The sequence below is a fragment of the Thermobia domestica genome, chromosome 5 (assembly GCF_964235325.1).
Source record: "Thermobia domestica chromosome 5, izTheDome1.hap1.1, whole genome shotgun sequence".
In the NCBI taxonomy this organism is placed as follows: Eukaryota; Metazoa; Arthropoda; class Insecta; order Zygentoma; family Lepismatidae; genus Thermobia; species Thermobia domestica.
In genome coordinates, this window is record NC_137458.1 from 234,277,683 (window position 1) to 234,290,685 (window position 13,003).

At 39.1% G+C, this 13,003-nt stretch overlaps 1 protein-coding gene across 1 annotated transcript; it reads right to left on the reverse strand.

Moving 5' to 3' along the window:
* Nucleotides 1-3,479: 3,479 nt before the first annotated feature.
* LOC145685439 (histone-lysine N-methyltransferase SETMAR-like) lies at nt 3,480-3,884 on the reverse strand. The gene has a single exon (XM_081757834.1). It carries the CDS (start codon nt 3,882-3,884, stop codon nt 3,480-3,482), a length of 405 nt encoding a protein of 134 aa, XP_081613960.1.
* Nucleotides 3,885-13,003: the final 9,119 nt, after the last annotated feature.

The window sequence follows — 13,003 nt, forward strand, 5'->3', positions numbered from 1 at the left end:
GTGGGAAAATGGCCCCTACGAAATTAAGTTTAGGAAAGTGAAATTTCATTCAATTTGAATATTTATTGACTTCAGAAAACTAGAACAAGTAGCAGTGTTACGTGTACACCAGAGTTGGCTTGGGTCAATGAAAACTTGACCCAAGACCCACTGACCCACCACCCACCGAGACCCACGACCCACCACCCACCATGACCCACTCTGACCCACGACCCTCCGTGACCCACTCTGACCCACCACCCACAATGACGCACTGTGACCCACCATGACCCACCACCCACGGTGACCCACTCTGACCTACCACCCACGGTGACCCACTCTGACCCACCACCCACTGTGATCCACCACCCACCATGAACCACTCTAATCCACTTTGACCTACTCTGACTCACCAAAATCCATCGTCATCAACTCTGAACACGATCCACGGCCTCTTCTGAACTGACTAAAGAGTTTACACTTGTAATAAAACAAGACTGTGAAATTTCACTAATCGGAGTTTGAATTTCTAGTCAATCGCTCAAGCACCACTCTGTTACATTAACGGTGGATGTGACCTTTACGATATAAAATGATACGCATGATACGTTAAGTATAGCAAAGAGTTAACTAATCAAAGTGGTAATAATTCCGAATAGACTGATTTTGACAAATATTGGAATTTACACAGCGAATTAAACCATGCCATTATATTCTGAAAACAAATTATATTTACCATATGATTCACCATCTATGCAATACTAGATGGATGTATATTGAACTCTTCTCCATAATCATCTAACTTTGGCAACTCTTTGGCTACTCCAGCGATTCTTCATTTCATCACATCACCTTGTAAGGATGTTTCTCACGTTCTCCCATTGTCCCTTGATATCTAATCATGGACTGCTTTTGTCCACGTATTATTATTTATTCTTACGATGTGATCGTCGAACTGTCACTGCAATGCCTTCTTATTTTCATTGCAATATCCGCACTATCTTCATCTTTTTTATCCGAGTGATTAATTTCCTATAATTGCTAGTGGTTCCCAATGTAAATCTCTCCATACTTCGTAAGGCTGCAGACGGTAATGATTTTGTTACATTGTTGTTTCTTGTTTGTTTGTTTCTTTCAGTTTAGCCTCCCTTTTCAACACAAAGGTTAGGTGATAATGGACCTACAGTGTAAGGTAGAATCCGAACAATCGTGGAACGTTAAAATTTAATGCTCTCTCACCGGGAATCGAATCCAGGACCAATGGTACACACGCTAGTCAACATGCGCCATACAGTGTGTTGATCTAAAAAAAAAAGACTGAAACATGGAATTACTATCGATTGTATACCCCATATAAATATTCGAGCAAAACAAGAGCGCTGGAAATAGTATATATTTTAGAGAGAAAATTCATTACCCATTGTTCAGTTTCTAGCTTCATACAATTTTGAATTCAGAAATCATCTCCGAAGAAATATTAAAAATGAGTTTGAGAAAGTTACTAAAAACTAACAAAGGAAGGTCATGAACTGAGATCCGAATGAGACAATTGTTTTTGCATTTGATATGTTATAACTAGGCGAATCCCAAAATTATACTTGCCTTCGGTCGAGATATCATGAGCTAGAACATATTTTGCAATGTAAAAGCTACCAACCGGCAGAATAGTTTGAACCGGGTCATTTATTCATAAATGGTTGAGTAGATGGAAAACTCGGCAAACACGTATAACATCATTTTCAAGGGCACATATTTGGGAGTATAAAAGTTTGCCCCAGAATTCCAGGCAGGGTCTCAGACAGGGTTCAACTCAAAAGTTTCAAATGGCAAGGAGGTTAAGTAGAACATCGTTTGAAAGCGGTTGCGAAATGAAAAAAGTTGGAACAAGTCTCGACTCTCTACGCCAACCCTATACAAAATGGCCGCGGGTCAAAATGTAAACAAAAACTTAATTGAAAAGTCCAAGGGCAACTCTAGAAATAGTAAATGGCGAGACAAATGTGAAAACATGAAAGCAAGTGGGGTATTATTTTCAAAGTACAACGATTTAAAGTAAAGAAAAAGTACAACGATTTAAAGTTTTAAAAAAATGTTCTGTCCGTGGGCCCCCGCAGGATCGGAACTGAAAGTTTTCCAATGACAAGGGGGGTTAAGTAGCACATCACTTGAGAGTTGTTGTTAAATGAAAGAAGATAGAACAAGTCTCGACTCTCTACGATAACTCTATGCAAAATGACAGAAGGTCAAAATGTAAACACAAACTTAATTGAAAAGTCTATGGCCACCTTGAATCAAAGATAGCAGCTTAAAAAATGTGTCGAAAGCGTAGGCACTCTAAACTCTTGAAGCTAGGAAAACCAAATTTAGCATGAATGTTGGTTAGTAAGCGTATGTGATGAAAAGATATGAAATGTTCAAACATGCGACATCTTAAGTTAAAAAAGCCGCACTATGTATCCCACACATACCCAGCTGTAACCACTGGAGCTGGAGAAGCGAAATGTGGTATTTATGTTTATTATCAAAAGCAGATACCCACAAAAAGTAAAAAAAAGTATAATCTGTAATCCAATATGGCTGCCATAGTAAAAAATTAGTTTGTATATAAAAGCTGACAATTATGTTGCATTTGACAATCACAACTGACAATTATGTTGCACCTTCATTCATTCGACCCGTTGAAATAAAAAGATCTACGAGTGACTCGACCAAAGTACAGAAGTTGTTGCAACCAGGTGGTGGCTATAACCGCTCAGCAGATGATTGGAAGCATCATAGAAAGGAGACTACTATTGTTTTTTTTAAATATAATTACCATTTCGATTATTTCTTATTTTACGTTATTCTCACTTTCATTTTCCATCCTGTTTGTATCATACATAAATTAGCCCGTCATTGTGAACCCATTTTCTTTCATACAACATCTTTCAAACGATGCATTACTTAACCCTCCTTGACTTCAGAACTTTTGAGTTGGACATCACCTGGGTCCTGCGGGGGGGGGGGGGGCTGGGACAAGACGGTTTTACTTTAAATCGTTGCACATTGAAAATTGTGCCACAAGTGCTTTTCTTTTTTCACATTTGTCTCATCGTTTCCGATTTATAGGTTTGGCCATGAACTTTTCAATTAAGTTTTTGTTTACATTTTCACCCGCCGCCATCTTGCATAGGGTTGGCGTAGAAAGTCAAGACTTGCTATATCTTCTTTCATTTCACAACAACTTTCAAACATGTGATACTTAACCCCCTTGCCATTTGAAAGTTTTGAGTTGAACCCCGTCTGGGACCCTGCGGGGGACCCTGGGGCAAACTTTTTTACTCTAAAATGTGTGCCCTTCAAAGTAATGGGATACGTGTTTGTCGAGTTTTCCATCTATCCAACTGTTTCCGAACAAATGACCCGGATCAAACTATTCTGCCAGGTAAAAGCTTTTAGATTACAAAATATGTTCTAACTCACGATATCCTGACCGGTGGCGTGTATTACTTTGGGATTGTCTAGTTATACCATATCAAATGTAAAAACAATTGCCTCGTTCGGATCTCAGCGGAGCCGGTGTGACCTTCCCTTGTAAGTACTGCTCCACTATTCCGGTTCAATCTGACTGTTTTAACGGAAACGTGGCACCTTTCTGTATGTTCATCGCACGTTAGACCACTATCCTCCTCGATAGTTGCTTTCAGTGCCTTCTCATCCAACACATATGGTCGTACACTGCGAGGTTCATCCGAAAGACTCACATCACCTGAACGGAATTTCTGCAACCAATGTCTGGTGGTGCGTTTGTTCATAACAGTCTTCCCAAATGCCAGACATAATATTCGGCGATTTGATGTGGCAGCTGACAGGCCCACTTTACAGTCATACAGCAATAAATGAGCAAGCTGCTTCGATACCTCCATTTCTCTTCGACAGACAAGGTATGATTACTATGTATGCGCAACGTGCCTGTATTACTGAAGGTCGAAGGTCAGACAAACTCCCGATCGCTTGGCAGGCACGTGCATCATTTCGTTTCCTCTCTGTGAGCGCATGGGACGTCAAAAACGGCAAGGATTTTATTTTAGGTTACCTTGTCTTTATGATTTTAAGTGGTTGAGTGGCTTCGAGTCTAGAGCGAAGAATGTGTACGGAAAATGAGAACATCTTATTCTCTTATCTCTCTTGTTATATCCAAAATAATAAATTCATTTTTATTGTTATTGTTCGGGGAACGTAAAATACCTAGGAATGACACCATAGGAAGTGGTAATAGTAGAAGTTCAGTTAGTGGACATTGAAACCGAAACACCTGGTAGAAAACCGTAATTTGTATTTAATAAGATGTTGGTGCGCTTTTGAGGGATGTTTTGAGGCCAGGCTCATTAAAAATTAACTTACTTTTCCTTTAAGTTTGGTCTGTTTCAGACGAGGATGTTTGGCATTTTGAAATGTATCCTCCTTCAATATCACTCATATCTTCATTTTCGGGAACTAGCAAATCTCCATTCACTTCTAGTTCATCTTCTATGTCCCTTTTGGTACATCCATGCCCTCCGTAGTACATGGTTGAGCATTTTAACATACCTCCCCGGCAATCATAACATCCTTTACAGTCACCCGTGCAGGAACAGGAGATAATATGCAGCAGATTTTCAGTAGCAGCGGGTTTCAAAGTTGGTATGAGATGTAGATAACCATTGACTATCTTCCAATCCCAGCATAAAATGACTATTTTACCATCACCGTATTGCTGCAGCTGATGATAAACTCGGAGTGAATGCACACGAGCGGCTGTTGTTGTAGTCCGAAGTATAGCTAAGTTAAACTGCAAATATACAGGCTGTTTATAGTTGGTAACGAAACATGTGTATAATCTCTTTTGATCCATACAATTACAGAAAGATTCACCAGCTTTAGCCACAGCGTCAGGTGATGCTCGAGTATTATTGAACTTTTCGTAAGCAGAAATTTTGCCTTTTCGGTAAATTGACAAAACGAAATCGCATCCTGTGAAGTCGTATACAATTATAAGAAAGTCCTTCATGAAACCTGTATCATCTTGAATAACACTAATGTGGTTAATCTTGTCTGGGCTAGTCTTCGTCCCTAGCATCATCATTTTCAAGGATGTGTCTGATCGAGCAAGAGCAACTAAAAGAACCAACAAATCTGTGTCTTCACCAATCAAAATAACTGGAAGGCCTCTGTTGGCCCCTGTAATAGCCATGGTTACAATCAGCACATCAGCATTTGCCTTGGTCTGGAATATCTTGCTCCCTAATTTCTGGAGATGCTTACTTAAAAGATGGATGAATCTAATTTTATTGCTGTCATTTAGGAGAAATTCAGTCTGTCCTACAGTATCAGTAATATTATATTCTACTTCTATGTCTACGTGGCAAGTCTTTCCTGCACGTCCCGGATGTTCCACATCTTCTGTGCTAGGACCTTCATCATACCCATCAAAACGGTAAGAGCTTTTTCGTAATGTATAACAACGTATGTAGTATATTACTGACATATTTCTTTGAATGCAGCTGGACGCTGCCATACAAGATGCAGGATATGCTCAGAATCAACTATACAGGATACACCCTGTTTTGAGGCACTATTTGTTTTCTAGGTCAAAATTGAGGACAAAACGGATATTATTGATGTTTTGGTACTTTTCCTCATTAGACCTCTTTCACCAAACAAGAAGGGAGGATACGCAGATAGTTCATATTTGAAGATCTAGGACAACTTCTCTTCTGACTTAACTGTGCATGGTTTGAGTTTACATAGGGTGATCCATTACGGACAGTAGAGTGGAGCGTTTTCCACTTTTGTTGTAAATTCGATGACGGCTAGTGCGGAAAAGGTGCCATTAGTGGCACCGACCTTACTGATATTTTTTAAAATTTTTTTTGGACAACCCCTTACCATGCCCCAACGGACTTGAAGTTTTTATGTGTTTCATTAGGCAATACGCACAACACCAATGACAAAAAAGCTACTTGTGGTCGTTTTTAGAGTTACCTTATGGCTATAATACAATTATTTTATTAAAATAAACTTGTAGCAATGATAGTAAATAATTTTAAAATGTTTATGGGTCAAAGTACAGCCATATTAGCTCAATTGTTGGAATTAATATCCAGATTTTGTTTGGAATGCCACGTTAACGATGATTATAGGCATAGCCCTTGATATAACACGATTTTCTTTGTGTAACTCTTCGCTTATTTTGCTCTGTACGCACAATAACCCAGAACTCACCACGGGGAGATGGTTGCACATCGAGTTCCGCCCACCAACCCACCTAATAGGCATACATTGGCATTTGACCTTAGGTCACGTAGTTCTTCTTGGTCTCGAAGCGGGGCATTCTGTTCTAGACTTCAGTTTGGCTCTGACGTAGATATGACTTGTGTTCTGGCCGCAGTTTTTCGATGCTAGCTCGGACACCAGCTTCACTGTGCGTTCCACAGCTTGACTATGGCAAGGGAATGTTCTTGTTAGAGTAGCTGAAGTTCGGATGTTTTCTTCAAGCTGCTGATCCGTTATGTTTCGTGTGATTGGCGGCTCTGTTAGACATTTAGACCAATTAATCATGTCGTAGTAATTTTCAGCTGTAAAGTTTAATTTCGGAACAATGAAGTCACGTGGGCGGCTTGAATTCGGAGTCTTCTGACTGCGGTACTTTTTTATCCTTCTCCAGTCTAACGTTCGAATATGCGGTTTTTCATCTGCTGTCATCGCTATCAGTAGGTTTTCATGATGAGCGTAGTATCCGTTTGTTTGTAGAACAGAATGAACTACAGAGATTTTGTAGATTTTCTGGCAGAAAACGTGATAGCTTAACTATGCTAAATAGATGCATGGCGCCCATTTCGCACGAAGGATTTCGACGTATTGAAAACCAGACGGGAGCGTACACTTTAACAATGTACTGGCAAAGTAGATATAAACTTGAACTAGGTTTATCACTACTGATGTAGTGGCGAAGCATCCTACAGGTCAATGTAAGCCCTCGTGAATGTGATAATGGTCCTGGGTTTTTGTTTGCTACATCGGTAGTACACATTCCTGTAGCAACAGTCTTACAAATTTCAAAGAAATAATTCTGGTCTCTGCTAAAAACCATCTGTTTTTTTTCCATTTCAGACACCCATTCAACGGGAATGGGTGTAAAGGAGACGATCAGTGAACGTTCACAATCCTTTAATTTCTTTCCGATGGGGCCGGAAAAAGCGTCGGGTCCGGTCGTCCCACCATCCAGTTGGGTAACCAGGTGTCGAAATGGCAACTCGTTGGTATGAAGAAGACAAATGAGATGCTGGAATTCCTTTCCTAGGGATCTTGTATCTGACTTATCACGCCATTATCCCATCCTGTGTTCGTGGTTCACCATCGCTGCCGACTGCCTCAAGACTTGACACGTCGTACTGGTTCTTCTCTAAAAGCTCCAATATAGAGTCGGCAATATCCTTCCCAGTACCTGACTTAGGTGTGGCATGACCCAAGTATTCTGAACCGGGCTCCGATAGAACTATGTTTTTCTGTAACCTCTCGTCTTTGTAGTTTGCCATTAATTTTTTTCTTGCAGAAGAGTTGCATCATTTTTTCCGTCGAAGTAGATACTTGTAATCGCCCGGCCTAGTTAAGCTTTTTCTTTCTGGATCTTCTCGCCCAGATTATCTTTTCCTCTTCGTAACTTAGATCTGTCAACAACAGGATTTTTGTCCTCTGTCGTTATGAGTCTCGCTTCCTGAAGTACGGCAGAAGCGATCAAAACAACCTGTCTGTCTGAAGCTCCAGTTCTGAACGCTACATCCACTGTATTTTGAAGACAGATACGCTTTAGGCTATGTTTCCTTCTTGGTCGCACCTCGAAGACAGATCCCGACGTACTTCCCGATTCAACAGCTTCGCTGCATTCCCCTGACGACTCTAGTATCTTTGACCTGTGCCTATGCCTATGCCTAATCCCACTAGTTGATGGACTTGCATCAACACTTCCAGTGTCTTTCTTGGTTGTCTGCCCCTTAAATCTGCTAAATTTACGGAAAAACATCTTTGACAGAGATTTGCTTGTTCGGACGTCAATGTCACCTACGCTCATTTTCCGTGATGTTCTCTGGTCCAAAAGAAACTTGAATTGTTGCTGCACGAAATGTTGCTTCTTGTCCTTGTCGACTGAAATGTCTTTCCTTGGTGCGACACTTATTATAAAATGTTTTCAGCATGTCAAAAACTCTCTTTTCTGAAACCACAGGAATGCTTGCTTTACGCCAAATATGTACAACTCTTTGTCCAACTAATTTACAAATGTCAGTCAGGGTAATTTAGTTACACTTTCGTCACCACTTAAACCACTTCGAAACCAATGATAATGTCGCATAACGTCAGCGTACGTGGGTAACTGCACTTCACTCATTTCACTTTGAGTGCCAAATAAGCCTCGTTTCACATTTTGGCGCTTTGGTCTGCTATGAGGCTTTCTCTTCATCTTGCTTTCCATTGCTTCCGAACTTGGAAACCAAAGTATACAAAATGTCTCTGAATCGTATCGCACTAAGAAGACTGTAACTTTAGGTACAATACACAAACTCTCTGTCTTAAGAGAAACAGTAGCGAACTAAAACCATTAAAGCTTAAGCTGCAATAAACTGGCCTGTGGGATTGGTTGGCCGAAGTACGCAATATTTATACTACCGCCGAACTTCGAGCGAGAATATTCTAGAAACGTCGGCGTAGGTTCTGGAACCAACGAGGCAAGCGGGAGGTGCGTGAATATTCTGGACGGAGCCAAACGTTGCGACGAAGCTCGAAGAGCGTGGCCAAAGTAAGCAACCAGGAAGTTATGTAGCCTGCCGCTAGATGGCATTTGCTGTCGGTGTACATATTTTTCTAATAACAAGCGAAGAGTTGCCAAAAACAGATAGTGTTATATCCAGAACTATGCCTATAATCATCGTTAACGTGGCATTCCAAACAAAATCTGGACATTAATTCCAACAACTGAGCTAATATGGCTGTACTTTGACTCATGAACATTTTAAAATTATTTACTAGCATTGCTACAAGTTTATTTCAATAAAGTAGTTGTATTATAGCAATCAGGTAACTCTAAAAACGACCACAAGTAGCTTTTTGTCATTGGTGTTGTGCGTATTGCCTAAAACACATAAAAACTTCAAGTCCGTTGGGGCATGGTAAGGGGTTGTCCAAAACAAATTTTTAAAAAAAATCAGTAAGGTCGGTGCCACTAATGGCACCTTTTCCGCACTAGCCGTCATCGAATTTCCAACAAAAGTGCAAAACGCTCCACCCTAACGGACAGTCACTGATCTTGTTAAGCTGTCCAAAGACTTACTGTTGACTTGCGTTTCAGATGAATTTGACTGAATTGCTTTCCCTCAATCTTCTTCATCGCAGCAAGTCCAACTTCTAATGCCTTATCACAATTTCTTCTCCCTACAATATTGTAATAAAGATCTTTATCCAAAAACTCAATTTTTTACTTCTGAGAAGGTTTGTGGAATTTCCCTTTTTTCCCCCTTTTGAGAAAGTGTAAATTTTCTCAATTTTTACACAATAGGAACAACTATTGAAATATTCTTTTAACGAGATCTAGTTTATATCTCTGCTGTGTTTACAACCTTTATTATAGTCGGTTAAAGTAAATACCATGGTTTCCAAAAAAACTTTTTGGCGTTGGATATAGGTTATCAATATGGTGGCCATAGCGACCAAATCCGACACGGGATTTTTTGAACTTTCTCTGAGTTGCTGAATAGAGTATCATAATCATTTTAGAAAAGATTTTTTTAAGTTGCCTTCTTTTGGTATGTTGAAGTAATTTGAATGATGTGCTATTACTTTTGATTGTTGTAATCTTGTATCTGATTTTTGTCCACTTTCCTCATTCAACTTATGATAAAATACTTGAATGAACATTCCAGTTTTTTGGGGGATCTCTCTTGCGCTGCCCCTCCACTTACATCCAATTGTGTATTAATGGAATCTACGACTAAAAATAATGGACATTCCCTTTTACAGACTTCGATCCGACATCTCGAGTTGTAGCTGTTTTTGCATTTTACGAAAAAAAAAAAAAAAAATCAGGTGGCATAGCACCAAAAGGAAGCATTTCTACACCCTGGTTGGTCTATATACTTGTCCCCTTATCTCAGTGTTAGGAATCACCTCCCAGCTTTTGTTATCAAGTACAACCTATATATACGCTTATCCTGAAAGGATTTAAGACTGAGTACTTGAACCTCCGTGATAAAATTATGCGTACTTTCCCCAGGGTGCGCCACTGTCAATTTTAATAGGCCACAGAGGCCTATGCTGTACTAATATACATTTAATAAAGATTTGCAAAAGTCCTTCCCCATTCTGTTTAGCATTTTGGGGATAATATTCTTAGTATAGAAAATGCTAGACTGCGGTGGCTCACTTCTGGTGGGTGTTGTCCCTGGTTCGATCGCAGTTCTCGCCAAGTGAAATTTGTGGTTGACAAACACCGTGTACGTGGGTTTTCTTTTTTTCTCCCACTTCCTTCATTTCACCATCATCATCATTATCTATCTCATTATAACGGTCTCTCTGAGTCTCGATGCATAACGTTGGACGTTAATCTAGAAAAAAGAAAGAAAAGAAAATTTAAATAATTGTACTGGTTGTTGTCAGAGTATTGTGTGAACAATAGAAAGCACAATAGAGGTTCGTTGAATTTATAAAATTTTGAACTTATTTGTTCTAATAATTTAAAAATTGTTACCATGCCTACAGACATGATTAAATTAATTATAGAATAAATAGAAGATGGACGTAAGGTGAGTTGATAATTTCTTATTTTAATGTTTTGGTTAATTCATTTGTAAAATTTACCATAGTGTTCAGATTCTTGTAGGAATATATATACTTTGGAATAAAATGTGCACATTGAATGTACTGATCGCTTTGTTTCAAAGTGTTAACATGTAATGTCTTGTGCAATGTTGACCCATGATAAAGGGCGAATCCTGTCAATGTTATCTGTCATGCGTTGCCAGATCTAGCATAATGATGCTAGATCTAGCATAATTTGCATGTCTTTAGCATCTAGCATCTTGCTCTTAGCATCCTGCCCAAATCTAGCATAATTTCAGCAAGTTTATCAAAAAGCCGTAAAACCTGGAGATGAGAAAGAAGTTGGTCGTGGGAAGAAAAAGAACGGCCGAAATATATCCTCTTTCATTGATTCATACAGTCGGTAAACCATACAGGCAGTCTTATTTTCCGAAGTATGTTAGAAACGGCTTTGGGCTTTTTTGTGTGTGTGTGTGTGGCTCCATCCAGGGTTTTCGAATCCTTTAACTGCGAGGCATGGGCGGAGCTACGGGGGCCATTCTCCTCCCAACTTTTTGACAACTTCATCATCTTTATTTCTGACTTCATGATCATCTTTATTCCTGAAATGAAAGGTCCGAGACCGACCAAAAATCCCCCCCCCCCTTCAGCAGACAATTCCCAACTCCGCTTATGCTGCGAGGTAATTTTCTTTCAAAATATGTAAACAAACACTTTGCATTCATTTATACGATATATATGCCATTGAATCTGGCAACGAATGCACTAGTTTAGTTGAGTTAAAGCTTAGGTGCGTGAAGTATTGAGTTCTATCCACGCATTCTCGCGCTCTGCGTATTTTAAGTTACGTTATCGTATCTCAACTTCGTTTTTTTCTTTCTTTCTTTTAAAACTCCTGAATTAGTAGCATAATTTGACCGAATCTACCATAATTTCGATCAGGTTTCGGAATAATTCCGAGCTGTGAGTCTGGCATCGCTGTCTGTCATATATATTTCGGATTACGGTGTCATGATATGGAAAAAAAAAATAGTTATTAAGAATATCACGAGGGCAGTACATTTATTTGATACGATAACATGCTAGGTAATAGCTACTTGTATTTAACATTGTTAACATACCTTCTTGCAGCGGCGTAGCGGGCATTACAAGATAAAGGGGGGGGGGTGAAACTTAAAACTGCCAAGTCGTAATAAAAAAAAAATTGCCAAGTGTTTCGAAAATCTTAATCTCACTTTTACTACCAACCCTGTGGAAAACTATTACAGCAACTTTACTTTCATATTCGTCCCATTCTATGCCCCGTCTGAGATACGAATACGAACAGCCATTGTTCCGCTATCGAGTCCTATTTTACACCTCAACTCAGGATCATTATCATCACCCACAATGCCAGGCACGTAGCCAGAATTTCGTGAAGGGGGGGGGGGTAAAGTCCGTGACATGAAATACTGTGGTCACCACACGAGGGGCTCGACCATTCTAAACTATTTTACTGGAACATATATTGGTTCTTTTAGCCAGGATTTCGTAATGGGGAGGGGGGGAGGCGTGACATGAAACTCTGAAGGCGCAGGAGCTCGATTAATCTAAACTACTTTACTATCAACATATATTGGTTTGTTAGGACAATAAAATGAGGATATGTTGGTAAATATTTTAATAACAAACACTAAAGAAATCTCGAGTGAAAGAATAAAAAAAAGCCTACTGAAAAACATTTTACAATATTTAAGTTGTTCCTCTGTTCATTCAAATATAACAATTTTTTTTCATTATGACCTCAATTATTATGAAAAGTACATACTCAACAATGTCTTGTAGGGTACAGCGGGGTAATTTGAATAATTTCAGACATTTTCTCATATATCTCAGAAACTGTAATTGGTATTCAAATATAAAATTGTGAACAAAAACTTTGAACCTTACTATTACTTAACAATTTTTCTTAAGATTGTATCTGAGATACATCATTGTGAAATTTGGGTATTCAATTTCCCCGCCGAAATTTCGAAAAACGTAAATGTGAGGGGCAATTTGAATAACGAGTGGGGTAATATGAATAACCAACAAAATAAACAAGTCTTATAGAAATAATGTATAAACTATTTAATAGTTAGATTGCAATTTATACGGTAGTTGAAATATGCTAGTTTTGAATGAAAAGAAGTAGGCCTACATAAATTGTAAATATGCG

What these genes read in the sequence shown, in the direction of transcription:
- LOC145685439 (XM_081757834.1), bottom strand. Translation starts at nt 3,884, where the DNA reads ATGGAGGTATCGAAGCAGCTTGCTCATTTATTGCTGTATGACTGTAAA.